At 42.4% G+C, this 21567-nt stretch overlaps 1 protein-coding gene across 2 annotated transcripts in view; it reads left to right on the top strand.

Moving 5' to 3' along the window:
* The window catches only part of LOC123990606 (lysophospholipid acyltransferase 2-like), a 92596-nt gene that overhangs the window by 40315 nt on the left and 30714 nt on the right, over window positions 1-21567 (top strand). Inside the window, exons 2-3 of one of the 2 annotated variants that reach the window (XM_046291244.1) lie at window positions 8005-8182; window positions 11746-11891. Coding sequence is in view for 1 of the 2 variants with exons in the window: in XM_046291243.1 (XP_046147199.1) it covers window positions 11746-11891 (146 nt within the window). In the remaining variant the exon portion in view is untranslated. The remainder of the gene's footprint in view (window positions 1-8004; window positions 8183-11745; window positions 11892-21567) is intronic. The other variant, XM_046291243.1, reaches the window with a different exon arrangement.

Genomic DNA, 21567 nt, shown 5'->3' with positions numbered 1-21567 from the left:
TCATAGCTTTTCTTTATCATTCATAGCTTTTCTAAATGTCTTTTCACTATCATTATCATTATTCACATCAATTCAATCAAATCACAATTATCTGCTTTGGTATTGAACTCAGTGAGCAGGCTTTCCGAGTGAGGAGAGACGCATGGGTGGGCCTACCAACGGAAAACCAAAATTATTAGGTAATCCGGACCACAGAAATCCAATGTTTATATAAAATGTCTGCCTTTCCCCCTACATTTGAAGTCTAATATGGTATGTCCATTTAATATAGGAAACACCACATCCATTTGGCCTATGTCGTTTCATTTAGTCTCATTGTTTTGAAATCAGTATTTGTCCTTCTTTCCCATTTGTTCCCATTTTCAATCAAAAAAGATACGTGTGAGATTTCACAAGAGATTTCCTATATTAAATTGACATACTGTATTAGATTTAAAATGTATGGGAAAAAAGAAAGAGAAAAAAAAGCAGACTGTAATGTTGTGAAAGGCTGCCCTGACCTGGCTGGACACTCTCACATTCAAATAATTTTCACCTCCCATCGCTCCCATTGTTTGCGGGCTTGTGGTAATGTCTGGAGCAGAATCAGTGGAATGGTTTCAAATACATCAAACACATGGTTTCCATGGTTTCCAGGTGTTTGATGCCATTCCATTTGCTTCGTTCCGGACGTTATTATGAGCCGTTCTCCCCTCAGCAGCCTCCACTATTGTGAATACTACAAAATCCATCTATCCTACTTGGAGACTTCTTTGTGACACTTAATAATTTCCATCCTTTCAATAACTCAAATCCTTATGAGACCAGAACGCTAAGCACCTTCTTGGACATTTGTTCATTAGCTTATTTATTTAGTGCTGCATTGTCATGTAGCCATGTTATGTAGCATTGTCATGTAGCCATGTTATGTAGCATTGTCATGTAGCCATGTTATGTAGCATTGTCATGTAGCCATGTTATGTAGCATTGTCATGTAGCATTGTCATGTAGCCATGTTATGTAGCATTGTCATGTAGCCATGTTATGTAGCATTGTCATGTAGCCATGTCATGTAGCATTGTCATGTAGCATTGTCATGTAGCATTGCCATGTAGTCATGTAGCATTGCCATGTAGTCATGTAGCATTGCCATGTAGTCATGTAGCATTGCCATGTAGTCATGTAGCATTGCCATCATTTTTCTATTCTTTGGTTATTTGAAATAAATGTTATAGGCCTAGTTATTTATGCCCCTTATGTTAATAACTAAATGTTTTATAGTAAATGGTTGATGTTAATAGATGGTGTAGAACCTTGATAAAACAAAAATACATTATTTAAAACAAATAGATAGTTTAGTCTGTTTTTAGCCTTCAGCCTTTATATAACCATAGCAATGTATTAATATACAGTATTCTGCCCATATGAACACATTTATTTTAGGCCATAACATTCAGCCTATATATATTGAACACTAATATAAATGTGACATGTATAAAGTGTTGGTTTCATGAACTGAAATAAAATATCCCAGAAATGTTCCATATAAATAAAAAAGCTGATTTCTCTCAAATGTTGTGTGCAAATTTGTTTCAAATCCAATTTTATTTATCACATACACATGGTTAGCAGATGTTAATGTGAGTGTAGCGAAATGCTTGTGCTTCTAGTTCCGACAATGAAGTGATAACCAACAAGTAATCTAACTAACAATTCCAAAACTACTGTCTTATACACAGTGTAAGGGGATAAAGAATATGTACATGAGGATATAGTAGATGGTATCGAGTACAGTATATACATATGAGGTGTGTATGTAGACAAAGTAAACAAAGTGGCATAGTTAAAGTGGCTAGTGATACATGTATTACATAAGGATGCAGTCGATGATATAGAGTACAGTATATATGTATGCATATGAGATTAATAATGTAGGGTAAGTAACATTATATAAGGTAGCATTGTTTAAAGTGGCTAGTGATATATTTACATTTCCCATCAAATCCCATTATTAAAGTGGCTGGAGTTGAGTCAATGTGTTGGCAGCAGCCACTCAATGTTAGTGGTGGCTGTTTAACAGTCTGATGGCCTTGAGATAGAAGCTGTTTTTCAGTCTCTCGGTCCCAGCTTTGATGCACCTGTACTGACCTCGCCTTCTGGATGATAGCGGGGTGAACAGGCAGTGGCTCGGGTGGTTGATGTCCTTGATGATCTTTATGGCCTTCCTGTAACATCGGGTGGTGTAGGTGTTCTGGAGGGCACGTAGTTTGCCCCCGGTGATGCGTTGTGCAGACCTCACTACCCTCTGGAGAGCCTTACGGTTGAGGGCGGAGCAGTTGCCGTACCAGGCGGTGATACAGCTCGCCAGGATGCTCTCGACTGTGCATCTGTAGAAGTTTGAGTGCTTTTGGTGACAAGCCGAATTTCTTCAGCCTCCTGAGGTTGAAGAGGCGCTGCTGCGCCTTCTTCACAACGCTGTCAGTGTGAGTGGACCAATTCAGTTTGTCTGTGATGTGTATGCCGAGGAACTTAAAACTTGCTACCCTCTCCACTACTGTTCCATCGATGTGGATAGGGGGGTGTTCCCTCTGCTGTTTCCTGAAGTCCACAATCATCTCCTTAGTTTTGTTGACGTTGAGTGTGAGGTTATTTTCCTGACACCACACTCTGAGGGCCCTCACCTCCTCCCTGTAGGCCGTCTCGTCGTTGTTGGTAATCAAGCCTACCACTGTTGTCGCCCGCAAACTTGATGATTTGAGTTGGAGGCGTGCGTAGCCACGCAGTCGTGGGTGAACAGGGAGTACAGGAGACGGCTCAGAACGCACCCTTGTGGGGCCCCCGTGTTGAGGATCAGCGGGGAGGAGATGTTGTTGCCTACCCTCACCACCTGGGGGCGGCCCGTCAGGAAGTCCAGTACCCAGTTGCACAGGGAGGGGTCGAGACCCCGGGTCTCGAGCTTGATGACGAGCTTGGAGGGTACTATGGTGTTGAATGCCGAGCTGTAGTCGATGAACAGCATTCTCACATAGGTATTCCTCGTCTGTGGGCCTATTTGGGCGGTAAGCAAATTGGAGTGGGTCTAGGGTGTCAGGTAGGGTGGAGGTGATATGGTCCTTGACTAGTCTCTCAAAGCACTTTATGATGACGGAAGTGAGTGCTACGGGGCGGTAGTCGTTTAGCTCAGTTACCTTGGCTTTCTTGGGAAAAGGAACAATGGTGGCCCTCTTGAAGCATGTGGGAACAGCAGCCTGGTATAGGGATTGATTGAATATGTCCGTAAACACACCGGCCAGCTGGTCTGCGCATGGTCTGAGGGCGCGGCTGGGGATGCCGTCTGGGCCTGCAGCCTTGCGAGGGTTAACACGTTTAAATGTCTTACTCACCTCGGCTGCAGTGAAGGAGAGACCGCATGTTTTCGTTGCAGGCCGTGTCAGTGGCACTGTATTGTCCTCAAAGCGGGCAAAAAAGTTATTTAGTCTGCCTGGGAGCAAGACATCCTGGTCCGTGACTGGGCTGGGTTTCTTCTTGTAGTCCGTGATTGACTGTAGACCCTGCCACATGCCTCTTGTGTCGGAGCCATTGAATTGAGATTCTACTTTGTCTCTGTACTGACGCTTAGCTTGTTTAATATCCTTGCGGAGGGAATAGCTGCATTGTTTATATTCGGTCATGTTACCAGACACCTTGCCCTGATTAAAAGCAGTGGTTTGCGCTTTCAGTTTCACTCGAATGCTTCCATCAATCCACGGTTTCTTGTTAGGGAATGTTTTTATCGTTGCTATGGGAACGACATCTTCAACGCACGTTCTAATGAACTCGCACACCGAATCAGCGTATTCGTCAATATTTTTATCTGACGCAATACGAAACACGTCCCAGTCCACGTGATGGAAGCAGTCTTGGAGTGTGGAGTCAGCTTGGTCGGACCAGCGTTGGACAGACCTCAGCGTGGGAGCCTCTTGTTTAAGTTTCTGCCTGTAGGCAGGGATCAACAAAATGGAGTCCTGGTCAGCTTTTCCGAAAGGGGGGCGGGGCAGGGCCTTATATGCGTCGCGGAAGTTACAGTAACAATGATCCAAGGTCTGCTGATATGCTGATAAAATTTAGGGAGTCTTGTTTTCAGATTAGCTTTGTTAAAATCCCCAGCTACAATGAATGCAGCCTCCGGATAAATGGTTTCCAGTTTGCAAAGAGTTAAATAAAGTTCGTTCAGAGCCATCGATGTGTCTGCTTGGGGGGGGGATGTATACGGCTGTGATTATAATCGAAGAGAATTCTCTTGGTAGATAATGCGGTCTACATTTGATTGTGAGGAATTCTAAATCAGGTGAACAGAAGGATTTGAGTTCCTGTATGTTTCTTTCATCACACCATGTCTCGTTAGTCATGAGGCATACGCCCCCGCCACTCTTCTTACCAGAAAGATGTTTGTTTCTGTCGGCGCGATGCGTGGAGAAACCCGTTGGCTGCACCGTCCCGGATAGCGCCTTCCCAGTGAGCCATGTTTCCGTGAAGCAGAGGACGTTAGTCTCTGATGTCCCTCTGGAATGCTACCCTTGCTCGGATTTCATCAACCTTGTTGTCAAGAGACTAGACATTGGCAAGAAGAATGCTAGGGAGTGCTGCGCGATATGCCCGTGTCCTGAGTCTGACCAGAAGACCGCTACGTTTCCCTCTTTTTCGGAGTCGTTTTTTTGGGTCGCTGCATGCGATCCATCCCGTTGTCCTGTTTGTAAGGTAGAACACAGGATCCGCGTCGCGGAAAACATATTCTTGGTCGTACTGATGGTGAGTTGACGCTGATCTTATATTCAGTAGTTCTTCTCGACTGTATGTAATGAAACCTAAGATGACCTGGGGTACTAATGTAAGAAATAACACGTAAAAAAAAAAACTGCATAGTTTCCTAGGAACGCGAAGCGAGGCGGCCATCTCTGTCGGCGCCGGATATTTTATTTCAGTTGATGAAACCAACACTTTATACATGTCACATTTATATTAGTGTTCAATATATATAGGCTGAATTTTATGGCCTAAAATAAATGTGTTCATATGGGCAGAATACTGTATATTAATACGTTGCTATGGTTATATGAAGGCTGAAGGCTAAAAACAGACTATTTCTCTCAAATGTTGTGTGCAAATTTGTTTACATCCTTGTTAGTGAGCATTTCTCATTTGTCAAGATAATCAATCCACTGGAAAGTGTGGCATATCAAGAAACATGATCATGATCATTACAGAGGTGCACCTTGTGCTGGGGTCAATAAAAGGCCACTCTCTAAAATGTGAAGTTGTCACATAAGTCATTGCCACAGATGCTTCAAGTTTCGAGGGAGTGTGCACTTGACATGTTGACTCATTCTGATTGGCTGGGCCTGTCTCCCCAGTGCATGGGCCTGGCTCCCAAGTGGGTGTGCCTATGCCCTCCCATACCACCCATAGCTGCGCCCCTACCCAGTCAAATAAATATCCATAGATTATGGCCTAATGAATTTATTTAAATTAACTGATTTCTTTATATGAACAGTAACTCAATAAAATGGTTGCGTTTTATATAAGTATTCAGACCCCTTTCCTTTTTCTACATTTTGTTACATTGGACATGATTTGGAAAGGCGCACACCTGTCTATATAAGGGCCCACGGTTGACAGTGCATGTCAGAGATAAAAACAAGCAATGATGTTGAAGGAATTGTCCGTAGAGCTCCGAGACAGGATTGTATCGAGGCACAGATCTGGGGAAGGGTACAAAAACATTTTTGCAGCATTTAAGGTCCCCAACAACACAGTGGCCTCCATCATTCTAAAATTGAAGAAGTTTGGAGCCACAAAGACTCTTCCTAGAGCTGGCCGCCCGGCCAAACTGAGCAATCAGTGGAGAAGGGTCTTGGTCAGGGAGGTGACCAAGAATCCGATCGTCACTGTGACAGAGCTCCAGAGTTCCTCCGTGGAGATGGGAGAACCTTCCAGAAGGACAACCATCTCTGCAGTACTCAACTAATCAGGCCTTTATGGTAGAGTGGCCAGACGGAAGCAGCTCCTTAGTAAAAGGCATGACCGCCCGCTTGGAATTTGCCAAAAGGCACCTAAAGGACTCTGACCATGAGAAACAAGATTCTCCACTCTGATGAAACCAAGATTAAACACTTTGGCCTGAATGCCAAGTGTCACGTCTGGAGGAAACCTGGCACCATCCCTACGTTGAAGCATGGTGGTGGCAGCATCATGCTGTGGGGATGTTTTTCAGAGGCATGGCCTGGGAGACTAGTCAGGATCGAGGGAAAGATGAATGGAGCAAAGTACAGAGCGATCGTTGATGAAAACCTGCTGGAGCGAAGGTTCACCTTCCAACTGGACAACGACCCTAGGCACACAGCCAAGACAACGCAGGAGTGGCTTCGGGACAAGTCTCTGAATGTCCTTGAGTGGCCTTGCCAGAGCCTGGACTTGATCCCGATCTAACATCTCCGGAGAGACCAGATGCTCCCCATCCAGCCTGACAGAGCTTGAGAGGGTCTGCAGAGAAGAATGGGAAAAACACCCCAAATACAGGGGTGCCAAGCTTGTAGCCTCCTACCCAAGAAGACTTGATGCTGTAATCGCTGCCAAAGGTACTGAGTAAAGGGTATGAATAGTTATGTACATTTTATTTGTGTTTTTTCTTTGTCATTATGGGGTGTTGTGTGTAGATTGATGAGGGGGAAAACTATAAAGTCAATGTTAGAATAAAGCTGTAATGTAACAAAATGTGGTAAAAGTCAAGGGCTCTGAATATCCTCTGAATGCACTGTATATACAATATTCTGGCCACATGAATGAATGTGTATTCAATATTTGTAGCTATTCATGATTCAGTAAAAAGCAGTAAACATACACATTTTACATACACAACATTTCTTTACATTCTTTAATAACCAACTGATAAACACAATTTTGCTACAGCTGGCTTCACAGCTTCCCCTGTGCTTCACATCTTCCCCGGGAAACTCCATGTATTGTAGCCTCACTCAGACAAGAGTAGCGGAGGAAGGAGTTCGCTTCTGCTGCAGTGTTCGTGGTAAAATATTACGCGCAGTGGAGGTGCTTCAACCGGCCGCACCCACACATCACAGAAAACCCCAAGACAGAGAAGGGAGAATCAACAGAGATAAAGTTGAACAGAGTATGGGGCACATAGAGTCCAGAGCAGAGACCGAAGCAGACAATTGGAAGTCAAAAATGTACTGAAAAACCAAAGGGACAATGTGCTGTTTGTGATGACATACATCTTGCCCAAAACCCTTAACTCCCCCACTAACTTATCTTTTATTATAATAATAATAATAATAATATTAATAGGAAATTGAACCTCTGATTAGGCCCCATAGAGGTTTGTACTAAAATGAGACGTGATGGTGTGAAATGATCCTCTTCTAGGCTAGCGTTTGAATGATGAAGTAGTTGCAGAGCACTGAGAAGGTGATAACCATGACTCCAGCCATGAGTCTAATATAGAATACTCTTAGTATATTTGACACAATTTGTTTTTGTGCTTCTGTCCCCACTCCTGGTAGAATGGTGAGAATGTGAACTAAGGAAAGCATGACTCAAGCTATGAGCCTGTGATATTCATGTATACAGTTTGTGTATATTTGACAACCTGTACTGTGCGTTAAGTCCTAGTATTCGAGTACTCTTATCCTTGGTTTGGCACAGACCTTATTTGGTAAATGCTAGAGTTCAGATGGATGCCACGGCCTCTCTTAGTCTTCGCGAGGCAGCAGATTGAATCACCCGGGGCATAGGGGCGTTGCAATCACTACATGCTGCCAAGAATCCCCCATAATGCCTAGCTTCTACCATTTCCTAAAAGAGCAGTTTGACAGATGGATGTTCTGTCCTTAAACCAGGGCCAGTGCTAGCCTCTCCCACTGCGTCCCAAATTGCACCATAATCCCTATGGGCTCTGGTCAAAAGGAGTGCGCTATATAGGGATATAGTGTCATTTGGGACACCCCTCTGTCTATGTGCCGTTCATTACAGGGTAGCAGAGCTGCAGATCAGATGATGGGGATTGGCTTTCAGTGCGGCGATGATGAGCTGGATCAGAGGGGACGGACTGTCTGACTCCGAGCTGGACCACCTCCCAGTCTGGTGACCTTTGATCCTGAGAGTGAGGGAGAGCACGGGTGTCCCCTCTTGTATCCCTGCCAGCTCATCGGTATTCAGCTCACACCGGCCTCAGGACTCTGCTTTGGTTATTGTGTGTGTGTGCCCTTCGCTCTGTCCAGTCCAGACTCTCGTAGTGTGTTACTGTGGCTCCACTGGGCTCTTGATTAGCCATGACGTTTTGGCACAATAGCTAATGGAACGCCGGTTTTATCTGGGTTACAGGGCATCCTGGGTAGCCAGGTGTTGCCGCCCAGGACCCTGCTTTGGATGAGTCTCTAATGGCACCCTATTTTAATTTAATAGTGCACTACTTTTGACCAGAACCATATAGGTTGTGGTCAAAGCCCCATGGGCTCTGGTTAAAAGTAGTGCACTATATAAGGATTAGTGTTCCATTTGGGATGCAGAATGGGAGTCACATCTGAACCTGGTTTCTGTTGTTTAGGCCTACATCTTTACCTAGTATCCTTAGCGTGTGTGTGGGAGCCTGGTTAAACCAGACTGAAAGCTGCGCTAACTAGAGGTCGACCGAGTATGATTTTTCAACGTCAATACCGATACCGATTATTGGAGGACCAAAAAAAGCCGATACCGATTAATTGGACGATTTTATAATTAAAAAAAAATAATAATAATCATTTAAAATTGTTTAATTAATTTTTATTTTAGATATATTTATAATAATGACAATTACAACAATACTGAATGAACACTTATTTTAACTTAATATAATACATCAAAATCAGTTTAGTCTCAAACAAATAATGAAACATGTTCAATTTGGTTCAAATAATGCAAAAACAAAGTGTTGGAGAAGAAAGTAAAAGTGCAATATGTGCAATGTAAAAAAGCTAAAATTTAAGTTCCTTGCTCAGGACATATGAAATCTGGTGGTTCCTTTTAACATGAGTCTTCAATATTCCCAGGTAAGAAGTTTTAGGTTGTAGTTATTATAGGACTATATCTCTATACCATTTGTATTTCATATACCTTTGACTATTGAATGTTCTAATAGGTACTTTAGTATTGCCAGCCTAATCTCAGGAGTTGATAGGTTTGAAGTCATAAACAGCGCAATTGCTTGAAGCACAGCGAAGAGCTGCTGGCAAACGCAGTAAAGTGCTGTTTGAATGAATGCTTATGAGCCTGCTGGTGCCCACCATTGCTCAGTCAGACTGCTCTATCAAATCATAGACTTAATTATAATATAATAAAACACAAAAATATGGTCAAATCCGGAAACTATCATTTTGAAAACAAAACGTTTATTCTTTCAGTGAAATACGGAACCATTCTGTATTTTATCTAACGGGTGGCATCCATCAGTCTAAATATTGCTGTTACATTGCACAACCTTCAATGTTATGTCATAATTATGTACAATTCTGGCCAATTAATTATGGTCTTTGTTAGGAAGAAATGGTCTTCACACAGTCCGCAACGAACTAGGCTGCCCAAACTGCTGCATATACCCTGACTCTGCTTGCACAGAATGCAAGAGAAGTGAACGAATTCCCCTAGTTAAAAGAAATTAATGTTAGCAGGTGATATTAACTAATTATGCAGGTTTAAAAATTTATACTTGTGTATTGTTTTTAAGAAAGGCATTGATGTTTCTGGTTAGGTACACATTGGTGCAAAGACGGTGGTGCAAATGCGCTTGTTAAATCACCTGTTTGGCAAAGTAGCCTATGATGCAATGATATATTAACAGGCACCGCATCGGTTATATGCAACACAGCACAAGCTAGATAAACTAGTTATCTCATCAACCATGTGTAGTTAACTAGTGATTATGTTAAGATTGATTGTTTTTTATAAGATAAGTTTAATGCTAGCTAGCACCTTACCTTGGCTCCTTGCTGCACTTGCATAACAGGTAGTCAGCCTGCCACGTAGTCTCCTTGTGGAGTGCAATGTAATCGGCCATCGGTGTCCAAAAACGCAGATTAGCGATTGATATGAAAAATTGAAATCAGCCCTAATTAATCACAATTAATTCACCGTTCACAATTAATCGGTCGACCTCTAGCGCTAACCAAGTGTAACGTCATTCAGTCTGGATAACCAGGCTATGGTTGTGTCCCAATTGACAAGCATTTCAAGGCAGGATGTCAAAATGTGCTTGTCTCAATCCCAAGGTACCTTAAAAGGCTGCCTTCAAATCCCATAGGTGCCTCTGGAGGCTGGTATGCAGCAGGCAACTGCCTTTGGATTGGCACATAGTCTACAGTGCCTTCAGAAAGTATTAATGCAAAACAGAATCCTCCATTTTCTCCTACAACAGCCATTTAACTCTGGAATTGTTTTAAAGTCACCATTGACCTCATGGTGAAATCCCTGATTTCCTTCCTCTCTGGCAACTGAGTTAGGAAGGACACCTGTATATTTGTAGTGACTGGGTGTATTGATACACCATCCAAAGTGTCATTAATAACTTCACCATGCTCAAAGGGATATTCAATGTCTGCTTTTTTTTAACCCATCTACCAATAGGTGCCCTTTGCGAGGAAATGGAAAACCTCCCTGGTCTTTGGTTGAATCTTTGTTTGAAATTCACTGCTCGACTGAGGGAACTTAGATCATTGAATGTGTGGGGTACAGAGATGACATTGTCATTTAAAAAATCATGTTGAACACTATTATTGCACACAGATTGAGTATATGTAACGTATAATGTGACTTGTTAATTACATTTTTTACTCCTGAACTTTATTTAGTCTTGCCACAACAGAGGTTGAAAAGTTATTGGCTCAAGACATTTCAGCTTTTCATTTTTTATGAATTAGTAAAAAATTGAAACTTAAATCTACTTTGACATTATGGTGTATTGTGCGTAGGCCAGTGAACAAAAAAATCTGAATGTAACACAAGAAAATGTGGAAAAAGTCAAGTGGTGTGAATACTTTCTGAAGGCGCTGTATAGTCTAGTGAGTGTGCGTAGGGTCAGTGCAGATAGTTTGCGTAACCATTAATTGACCATTTAGCAGTCTTATGGCTTTCTGAAGGCGCTGTATGTGTGTGGTTGCATGGCAAGATTATTTTAGCTGTCATGTAACGTAAACAGCAGAAGGTTCTTCTATTTTAGATGATGAAGCTGTCATTTTGACCTAGGAAGTGCTGCTTATCAGTGTTCAGACATCTATGTGAATGTGTTATCTTCAGTCAGTTACTGCACGTCTAATCGAACCCACACTCGCATTGGATATCTGATCTCATCATCTTTAAAGGGACTTTAAATTAATCCCAAATTCACAGCTAAAGATCAGCGGGCCTCATCTCTCGCCCACAACTACATTATGGTCCGGAAAGTTAACATGCCATCCACCACAAAATTACAATATGTACATCTCTTTCGCTCCTTAAATTCTCAATTTCCTTCCATTCTCTTGCACTCTCCACCCTCCTCCCTCTCCCCTCCCTTCTCTTTCCCTCCCCGTCCACTCTCCACCCTCCTCCCCCTCTCCCCTCCCTTCTCCTCCCCGTCCACTCTCCACCCTCCTCTCCCCTCCCTTCTCTTTCTCTCCCCGTCCACTCTCCACCCTCCTCTCCCTCTCCCCTCCCTTCTCTTTCCCTCCCCGTCCACCGTCCCCTCTCTCTACTCTGCTCCAGGTCAACTTTGTGGTGTGCCAGTTGTTTGCCCTGTTGACTGCCTTCGGGTTCCGTCTGTATCTCCACCCCAGTAAGACCAGCCCCTTTGTCAGACATGTGGTGGCCACCCTACTGGGATTCTACTTTGCTCTCTTCTGCTTCGGCTGGTGAGTCTCGCTATATACACACACAGACTAGGGATGGGCACGGTTAATCAAATATCCGCATATCCAAACTGACGTTAGTATTTGATTACTTGAGTGAGTGTTGTAGGGCTATTTTAAAGGTGCTACACATAGGATGTTTTAGAATAAATAAATAAATCCTATGTGTAGCACCTTTAACAATTTAAAAGCTCTGTCTACATAAAATTAAATGTATGTAATGTTTACCTATTGATTGGACATGATTTGGAAAGGCACACACCTGTCTATACCAAGTCCCACAGTTGACAGTGGATGTCAGAGCAAAAATCAAGCAATGAGGTCAAAGGAATTGTCCATAGCGCTCCAAGACAGAATTGTGTTGAGGCACAGTTTTCGGGAGTGTACAAAACAAATGTCTTCAGCATTGAAGGTCCCTAAGAACACAGTGGCATCCATCATTCTTAAATGGAAGAAGTTTGGAACTACCAAGACACTTCCTAGAGCTGGCCACCCTGCCAAACTGAACAAATCGGGAGAGAAGGGCCTTGGTCAGGGAGGTGACCAAGAACCCGATGGTCACTCTGACTGAGCTCCAGAGTTCCTTTGTCGAGATGGGAGAACCTTCCAGAAGGACAACTATCTCTGCAGCACTTCACCAATCAGGCCTTTATGGTAGAGTGGCCAGACGGAAGCTACTCCTCAGTAAAAAATCACATGACAGCCCGCTTAGAGTTTGTCACTTAAAGACTCTACCATAAGAAACAAGATTCTCTGGTCTGATGAAACCAAGATTTAACTATTTGGCCTGAATACCAAATGTCTGTCTGGAGGAATCCTGGCACCATCCCTATGGTGAAGCATTGTGATGGCAGCATCATGCTGTCGGGATGTTTTTCAGCGGCTGGGCCTGGGAGACTAGTCAGGATCGAGGAAAAGATGAACGGAGCAAAGTACAGAGATTATTTTTTGTTGTGGTTAAACTCTGTTTATTAACTTTTACACACACACACAAGACAACACAAAGCAATATAAATAATATACTCAACTAGAAAAAATACAAATAATACATAAAAAAAGCTTTAAAGATATCATACTTTAGACAAGTTAAACACACCAGGCAGAAGGCTACAAAGGTTAAAGGGCAATCTGTAGTACAGGGACAGAGCAAACACCTCACCATTATTCCTGTAAACAGTCTAGGGATAGGGGTGGAGAAATGCAACCACTCACAGACAGTCATGGCCACAGACCGACCATCCACTGGACCAAAAATAAAAAGTTTACAATGCTTTAAAATAAAAAATAAAAATAATAATAATTTTATGTAGGCATGAACAAAATTTTAAAATTTAACATTTAAAAACTGGGAAAAACAAGCTCACATTTTAGTCTCTGACCAGGCAAGATGAAGAAGGCATCCGTAGGTCACAATCAATAAGCACATCAACCTTAATGCCCCCCCTCAGAAAAAAACACAAAGAAATGCTCATCCAACCCTTAAGTCACAGGGTGGTCAAATAGACTTATTTTTGTTTTAATAGGAATGCCATCAGAGGATGAACTGTTTAAAGTAACACCGGAATAGAGCCTCATTAAACAGTTTGGGGTTCCCACGTGAATGGAATTTCTTCTAGTTTTAGAGAGCACAACACATCTCTAACCGAATATTTATAAGATTGGGGAGCTGCCACCTTCCAGTTCTGTAGTTTTAGCCGTCTAGCTAAAAGAGTTGTATAAGCAACAGTGTCCGACTGGATTCTTGACAGGGGGGTACCTATGGGCAGTACTCCAAAAAGGCCTGTAAGGGGAGACTGATCTATAAAAGTGTCATATATATCAGAGAAACATTTAAATATTTATTCCCAGAAACCTGACAGTTAACCCCAGAACATATGCAACAGTGTGACTGGTTCCATTTGACATCTTACACAGGTAGGATCAAAATCAGAGAATATTCTTCCAAATTTGGCCCCGGACCAGTGGATATGGTGAACCACCTTGAATTGAATGAGGCTGTGTTTAGTGCTAAAAGAGGACAAATGCACTCTGTGCAGCACAGATTCCCAGGCGTCTTCCCCAAGTTCCTCCCCCAAATCCTTTTTTCCATCGAGACTTTAAAAGCACCAAAGAAGGGTTCTGTAAGTCATGAATGATTGCATATACATCTGAAGTTGCGCCCCTAGGAAGCTCTAAGATGCTCTCTATAGCTGTATTCGTAGGCCTATGGGGAAATTCAGGTGTGGTAGCTCTAACAAAGTTCCTAGATAGCGGAAAAAGTGGGATTGGGGGAGGTTGAACTTTTCCTGTAGCTGAGCAAAAGTGGCAAATGTATCATCAAAGAATAATTGGGCTCGTGAGGAGAGGCCTAGTGAGTGCCAGATGCCAAAAGCCCCATCATTCAAAGATGGAGGAAATAAAATGTTCTGATTAATTGGGCCTGATAGAGAAAAGCCTCAAGGCTCAAGGCTAAACGGAACTGATTCCACATTTTAAGAGACTGCTTTACAATTGGGTTGACACACCTTTTGCCTAGGGACACTGGGAGAGACAAGCACAACACAGAAGAAAGTGCTGCAGGTTTACACGATTCAGACTCCATCTGGACCCAGAGTGGTCTAGGGCCAGAAGGATCAGTCTGTAGCCAGTACAAAAGGGCTCTGAAATTTGCAGCCCAATAGTATGTCTGAAAATTTGGTAGAGCTAAACCCCCCAATGACTTTGGCTTCTGTAAATGTTTTCTACCAATCCGTGGTACCTTGCCATCCCAAATAAAATGCATGAATGTTTGATCCAATGAATAAAAAATAAAAAAATGGAATAAAAATGGGTAAATTTTGAAATAAATATAAAAATTTTGGCAACACATTCATTTGAATTACATTAGTCCTTCCGATCAGAAAAAGAGGTAGCAAATTCCAAAAAGTAAAAGATTATTTCAAACTGTCTGCCAGAGCAACAAGGTTTTCCTGAAACAAATTTGAATATTGCCTTGTCACTTTAACTCCCAAGTAGGTTAATTGATCCCTTACAATCCTAAACTGAGAACTTGTAAAAGAGCACTTTAAAGCAGCCTTGTTTACAGGAAAAAGCTCACTCTTGCCTAGATTCAGCTTGTACCTTGAGATTGATCCAAACTCTTTAAGAACAGATGAGGCACGTGGCAATGAGGTATCAGGGTTGGAGATGAACAGCATATAGGGAGACTTTCTGCTTTAAGCCCGTCCTGATTATTCCTTGAATGGCATCATTAGAGCGTAGTGCAATGGCGAGAGGCTCGATTGCCAAAGCAAACAACAAGGGGGAAAGTGGACAACCGTGTCTGGATCCGCGGTGCAAGGGAAAATAGTCAGAGGGCAAGTTATTAGTCCGAACCCACTACCCTGGCGTTACAAGCGCCATGCTCTACCAACTTTTCCCCCATACCGAAGCCATGGGGGAAAAATTTAGAATCTTTATCCACACAATGAATTTGGGGCCAAAGCCAAATCTATAAAGGGCAGCTGTTAGGTAATCCCACTCAACGCGGTCAAAAGCTTTTTCCGCATCAAGTGAGACCACCACCTCCGGGTCCCCCCACGCTGTTGAGTACAGTATATTCATAAGGCGCCTAATATTGAAAAACAAATGCCTATTTCTCACAAAGCCAGTCTGGTCAGAGTGTATTACTTGGTGCAGCGAGCCTTCCATACGGATAGCTAAAAGCTTGGCTCGGATTTTGTAATCACAGTTTAAAAGAGAGATTGGGCAATAGGATCCACATTCCAGGGGGTCTTTGTTTTTCTTTAATAGTAATGACATTGAAGCCTGATAAAGACTAGGCGGTTGCTTTGAGGTAATAAGCCACAATGCAAATAGTCAAGACAAGAATGGGCAAAGCAGACCGGAAATCGTCCTGTACAATTCGGTTGGAAAACCATCCGGACCCAGTGATTTACCACTTTTCATTGCGGGCACTGCTGTTGCAATCTCCTCAGGTGTAAATTCTTATTCTAGACAGTCATGGAAGTCTGTATAAATTGGAGTCATATTCAAGCCATTAAAGAAGGAATCAATCAGTGAAGGGTCTTGAAGGGATTCAGAGGTGTATAACGCAGAGTAAAACTGTTTGAATTGATCATTATTCTCTTTATGTTTAACTGTGGTGGCACCAGACGTGGTCCTTATTTGTGGGATTAAACGTGAGGCCTCAGATTTATGCATCTGATGTGCAAGGAGTTTACTGGCCTTGTCGCCTTGTTCATATCCTCTGTACCGAGCTCGCAAGAGTAACTGTTCAGCTTGCCTGGTAGAAAGCTAATCAAATTCATTTTGGAGTAGTTGGCGCTCTTTATGCAGATCAGAGGAAGGATCCTTACTTCTCATCCAAAGTGGCTATGGATTCACTCAGGTCGCTGAGAGCGAACTCTGTTTTGGTTGGCTGTATAAGAAATCATTTGGTCACGTAGGTATGCTTTGAGAGACTCTCATATGGTAGAGCAGGACATATCTGGTGTTGAATTAGTTTCTAGGAATAAGGTGATTTCAGAAGAAATGAAATTGACACTCCTTATCTGAGAGTAAAATGGGGTTAAGACGCCATTGATAACAGAGTTTCCCCAGCGACCTCCTATAACTCAAGCTCTAATGGTGAATGGTCAGAGATAACAATACTCTCGTAAGTACACTGCCGAAGGTTTAGCAGAAGTTTTTTGTCCAAAAAGAACTAATCAATCCAGGAGTATGTTTGATGAACATGAGAATAAAAGGACTACTGTCTATCTGTAGGGTGTAGGAAATGCCAAGCCTCAAACATACCATATTTCTGAAGAAAAGATTGAATAAGTAGGGCACATTTAGATGGGCCTGTAGTTCTTTGTGAGGACTTGTCAAGAACTGGGGACATTTTACAGTTGAAATCCCCCCCTAAAATCTACAAATTAGAATCTAAATAGGGTATAGCAGATAAAAAGGAATAAATTAAACTTGTGGCATCCGAATTGGGAGCATAAACACTAGACAAAACAAGAGGGATAGAAAACAGTTTACCAGTTACTATGATGTATTGTCCCTTAGGATCAGCAATAACCTCAGAAGCTACAAAGGGAGTAGCTTTATCAACCAAAATGGCAGCACCTCTTGATTTACTATGAAAGTTAGTGGAACACTTGACCAACCCAGTCCCTACGCATCCTAAAATGTTCACCAGTCCTCAAGTGAGTCTCTTGTAGAAATGCAACATTTGCATTCAAACCCTTTAAGTGTGTCAACACCCTCTTACGCTTCACAGGGTTGTTAACCCCTTTGATGTTCCACGAAATGTACTTGATCGCATTATTTCAGCCCCCCTGGGCATTCCCGTTATTCAACCCTGTCATTAGAGCATAGAATGGAAAAGCAATGAGCGCCCAAAAACCCCAGAATAACTTGTATCAGAGTAATATTGTACGGCGGTAGATGTTTGGAAAAAGTACAGAAAAACAACAACAAAAAAGACAGAATGACTAAACCCATAGTCCCGCTCTTTATAGTCGTGTTTTTTTGTGTGGATCACACAGCAAAAAGAGTGAAATAAAAGTGAATCCCTTGTGCAAACGAAATTACAAAAGCACCACTTGTAGATGTATATAATTATATTCCCAGTCTTATAACAGGCATTGAGAGAGAAAATAAATCAAATGTATAAAGGCTCTCAGCCAAAAATCTAATTTGAAGTAAGGAAATCGTAGTAAGACAAAAAAAAGTAATTATAATAATTGTCTAGTTGACGCTGAGACAACTTACAACCAAGACCAAAAACTAAGTGTGTGCAACGTTGAACGTTTGCTGGGCATAACTGACGCTCAAACCTTTAAAATTGAAGTGAAGACCCCCAAAAACGTGTAGCCTCGGGAAACATTTACTGTACTGTTTACTGGGTCAATGCAAACTGATGCAGTAAACAAATAACCCAAAATATTTTGAGTCACTGAGATGCAATGTAAACAAACTGAATAGGTGAACGAGACAACTCCTGTGTTTCTAGGCTAAGTAAAACCTTAATACAATTACATTAAAATGACTGAATGCTTGTAAGGCTAGCGCACTAGATGATCAAAACATTAGATCACATCAAATAAGCCTGAATGGGTTCGCCAACTCCCCAAATATACAAGACTGATTTATCTAACCTGTTATATCTAAACATAATTGTACCACAGGTGGATTACTTACTAGAGAGAGGTATTGCGGGCTCGTCTGAGAATCTCCATCTTCTCATGGAAAAAGTGCACTCAAAGAATTATGTTACGGGGCCTCTCCCCATCCCGGGGCTTTGGGTGCAGCGACCGGTGGGCACGATCAATCAGGGGCTTTTCTTCAAGGCAAAAACATCCTTCAGCAGCCAAGAAACTAAATCTGTGGCGCGATGCATTTCCGCTGACTCTGGGACCGATACAAGTCTAAGGTTATTGCGGCGAGAGAATCCCTCTAAACTCACACAGCTCTCCTTCAGCTTTTTCAAATCCACAGCCAGGCATTTCACATCAGCTTCCAGGGACGTAGTTAAGTCGGAAGACATTTGTAGCGGAGGTCTCCAGTACTGCGATCGTTGTATTTTGTGACGCAGTTGTTGTTTTGAGTGATGTGATTGCTGGCACCGTCTCGTTCCGCAGGATGGTTAGATCTGCTTTTAAAGTATCAGAAACCTCCTGTATTCGGGCCTCGATCGTAGCAACCACCTCCGTTTTCATTTCAACTATCTCAGAGCGTAGTATTTTAATGGCCTCGAATGTTCATTTCTGCGCCGCCAGGCCAACCTGCACCCCCAGGTAAAGTGTGAGTCCCCTGGCCCTCAGACTCGAGGGCGGTGAAAAGAGTGGGTCTTGTAGGCCGGGTTTTCTCTAAGTCATGTTTTTGGCCTTGTGTTTGGCTGCAGCTGTACATAGTCCATCGGTATCTAGCCCACCCAATTTACCTACCTCATCCTCATACTGTTTTTATTTGATTTACTTTTCTGCTCTTTTGCACATCAGTATCTCTACCTGCACATGTTCATCTGATCATTTATCACTCCAGTGTTAATCTGCTCAATTGTAATTATTCACTCCTATGGCCTATTTATTGCCTACCTCCTCATGCCTTTTGCACACAATGTATATAGATTATTAACAAAAATTATACTATGTTATTGACTTGTTTATTGTTTACTCCATGTGTAACTCTGTGTTGTTGTCTGTTCACACTGCTATGCTTTATCTTGGCCAGGTTGCAGTTGCAAATGAGAACTTGTTCTCAACTAGCCTACCTGGTTAAATAAAGGTGAAATAAAAATAAATAAAATATGTTTCGTTGACATGGTGACATTCGAAAGCAAAGTGTCTTGGTTTTTACGGAACGGGATCGCCAAACTAATATTAGAAAATAAATACGGTTCTGCTGCAAAATTCACATAAACTTTAAGAATACCACGGGAGCAAACGGAAAACACGTCAGTCGCACTTGGCGTCCCTTCAATCTCCCCACACAGAGAGATTTGTGATGAAAACCTGCTCCAGAGCACTCAGGACCTCAGATTGGGGCGAAGGTTCACCTTCCCGCAGGACAACGACCCTAAGCACACAGCCGAGACAATGCAGGAGTGGCTTCGGGACAAGTCTCTGAATGTCCTTGAGTGGCCCAGCCAGAGTCCAGAGTTGAACCCGAGCAAACATCTCCGGAGAGACTTGAAAATAGCTGTCCAGCGACGCTCCCCATCCAACCTGTCAGAGTTTGAGAGGTTCTGCAGAGAAGAATGGGAGAAACTCCCCAAATACAAGTGTGCCAAGAAGACTAAATGCTGTAAACGCTGTCAACAAAGTACTGAGTAAAGGATCTGATACTTATGTAATTATGATTTCTTTTTTTCCCCCAGTTTTTTTATTTTAATGAATTGGCAAACATTTAGAAAAAAAACAGTTTTTTGCTTTGTCATTATGCGGTGTTTGTGTAGATTGATGAGGGGAAAAATAATAAGGCTGTAACATAACAAAATATGGAAAAGGTTAAGGGGTCTGAACTTTCTGAAGGCACTGTAAGCTGTGATGGCCAAACGGGTTGATTAGAGGGGAAAACCATACCCCCATTTGACACACTGTCATTTCTGTAAGCAGGGGTTGTTTGGGAGATTTGTTGTGTGAAACCTTAGACAATAGTTTGTTGTGGAGCTACAACCAGGTGGTTATGTTGTGTTCGTTCACATCTGATGCTATCAGGTTAAGTAGCCTACAGGGGGATATTGTTGTTGCTTTGCACTGACATTGGACTGAATAGGACTGTAGATTGATATGACTGAATAGGACTGTGGATGGATATGACTGAATAGGACTGTGGATGGATATGACTGAATAGGACTGTGGATTGATATGACTGAATAGGACTGTGGATTGATATGACTGAATAGGACTGTGGATGGATATGACTGAATAGGACTGTGGATGGATATGACTGAATAGGACTGTGGATGGATATGACTTAGTAGGACTGTGGATGGATATTATAGGTAGTGGGACAATTAGAGTATTCACATGCTGCCTCTTTGTAACTGTTACTGAAACATTTCATACAATTTTAAGCAAGCATTCTTTTTACAAGCTAGCATATGAAAAAACTGCCTCCAAGTACAGTTAAATGAGTGAAAAAAAAGTAGGCCTGTGTGTGTGTGTGTGTGTGTGTGTGTGTGTGTGTGTGTGTGTGTGTGTAAAATGACCAAAATAGGACTCTCCCCCCTCTAACCTGATTAATGGGGAGGGGGCGTACCAAGGGATACCATGCCAGTATGGGGACGCCAATAGATTTATTATCAGGCCAATACACTGCTGAACTCTTCACCAAACCATTGCTCCCCACTCAGGGCTGAATCAATGTTTATTAGCGCTGCTAAAAGACTTCTCTCATTAACAGATCTGCTTTAATAAGAGGAACAGGTCGATGCACCGATGAGGCCTGATGCAAATGAGAGTTGCGTCCCCAAAGTGGCACACTATTCCCTACTTAGTCCACTTCTTTTGACCAGAGCTCAATGGACCATGGTCAAAAGTAGTGCACTAAATAAGACATAGCGTGGGATGCAGACGGGGACTGAGTGCCAGAACGTTTAGTTGCAACACAGTAAACTCTCTGATTTTATCACACCCACACACATATTTACAGGGGGTGCATCCCAAAAGGCACCCTATTCCCATAGGTCTCTGGTCAACAGTAGTGCACTATGTAAGGAGTCGGCCACATTTAAATGGGGCGCCGTTTGTAACATGCTGTACATTGTGAAAATATGAATTCCCTGCCATAAAATGGTTTGCAAACATTGCAATCCTTTTGCCCACAAAATGACACACGTGGCCAAATGAGGTCAAAACTAGACAAAACGTTTTTAATGTAAACAACAACTGTGTAAAGGACTTGTAGCACTAAATGATGTGCTTATGATGTGTTGTGTATCCACTATGGCTTTGCTACTGTGGCCCAGTCATGCTGTTGAGTGTGTGTGTGTAGTCTGTGAATGTGTGTTAAATGAAGCTAATGTGCATTTGATGCCAGGGACAAATGGTTCTCTCTAGGCAGACTGGGCCCATGAATCCTGGCCCATTACTCTGACAGGCACATACAGAGCCTTCAGAATGTATTCACACCACTTTACTTTTCCACATTTTGTTGTTTCACAGCCTGAATTTAAAATGGATTAAATGTAGTTTATTTGTCACTG

Source organism: Oncorhynchus gorbuscha, linkage group LG12 (assembly GCF_021184085.1).
Source record: "Oncorhynchus gorbuscha isolate QuinsamMale2020 ecotype Even-year linkage group LG12, OgorEven_v1.0, whole genome shotgun sequence".
Classification (NCBI taxonomy): Eukaryota; Metazoa; Chordata; class Actinopteri; order Salmoniformes; family Salmonidae; genus Oncorhynchus; species Oncorhynchus gorbuscha.
This window is presented reverse-complemented; position numbering and strand designations above follow the sequence as displayed.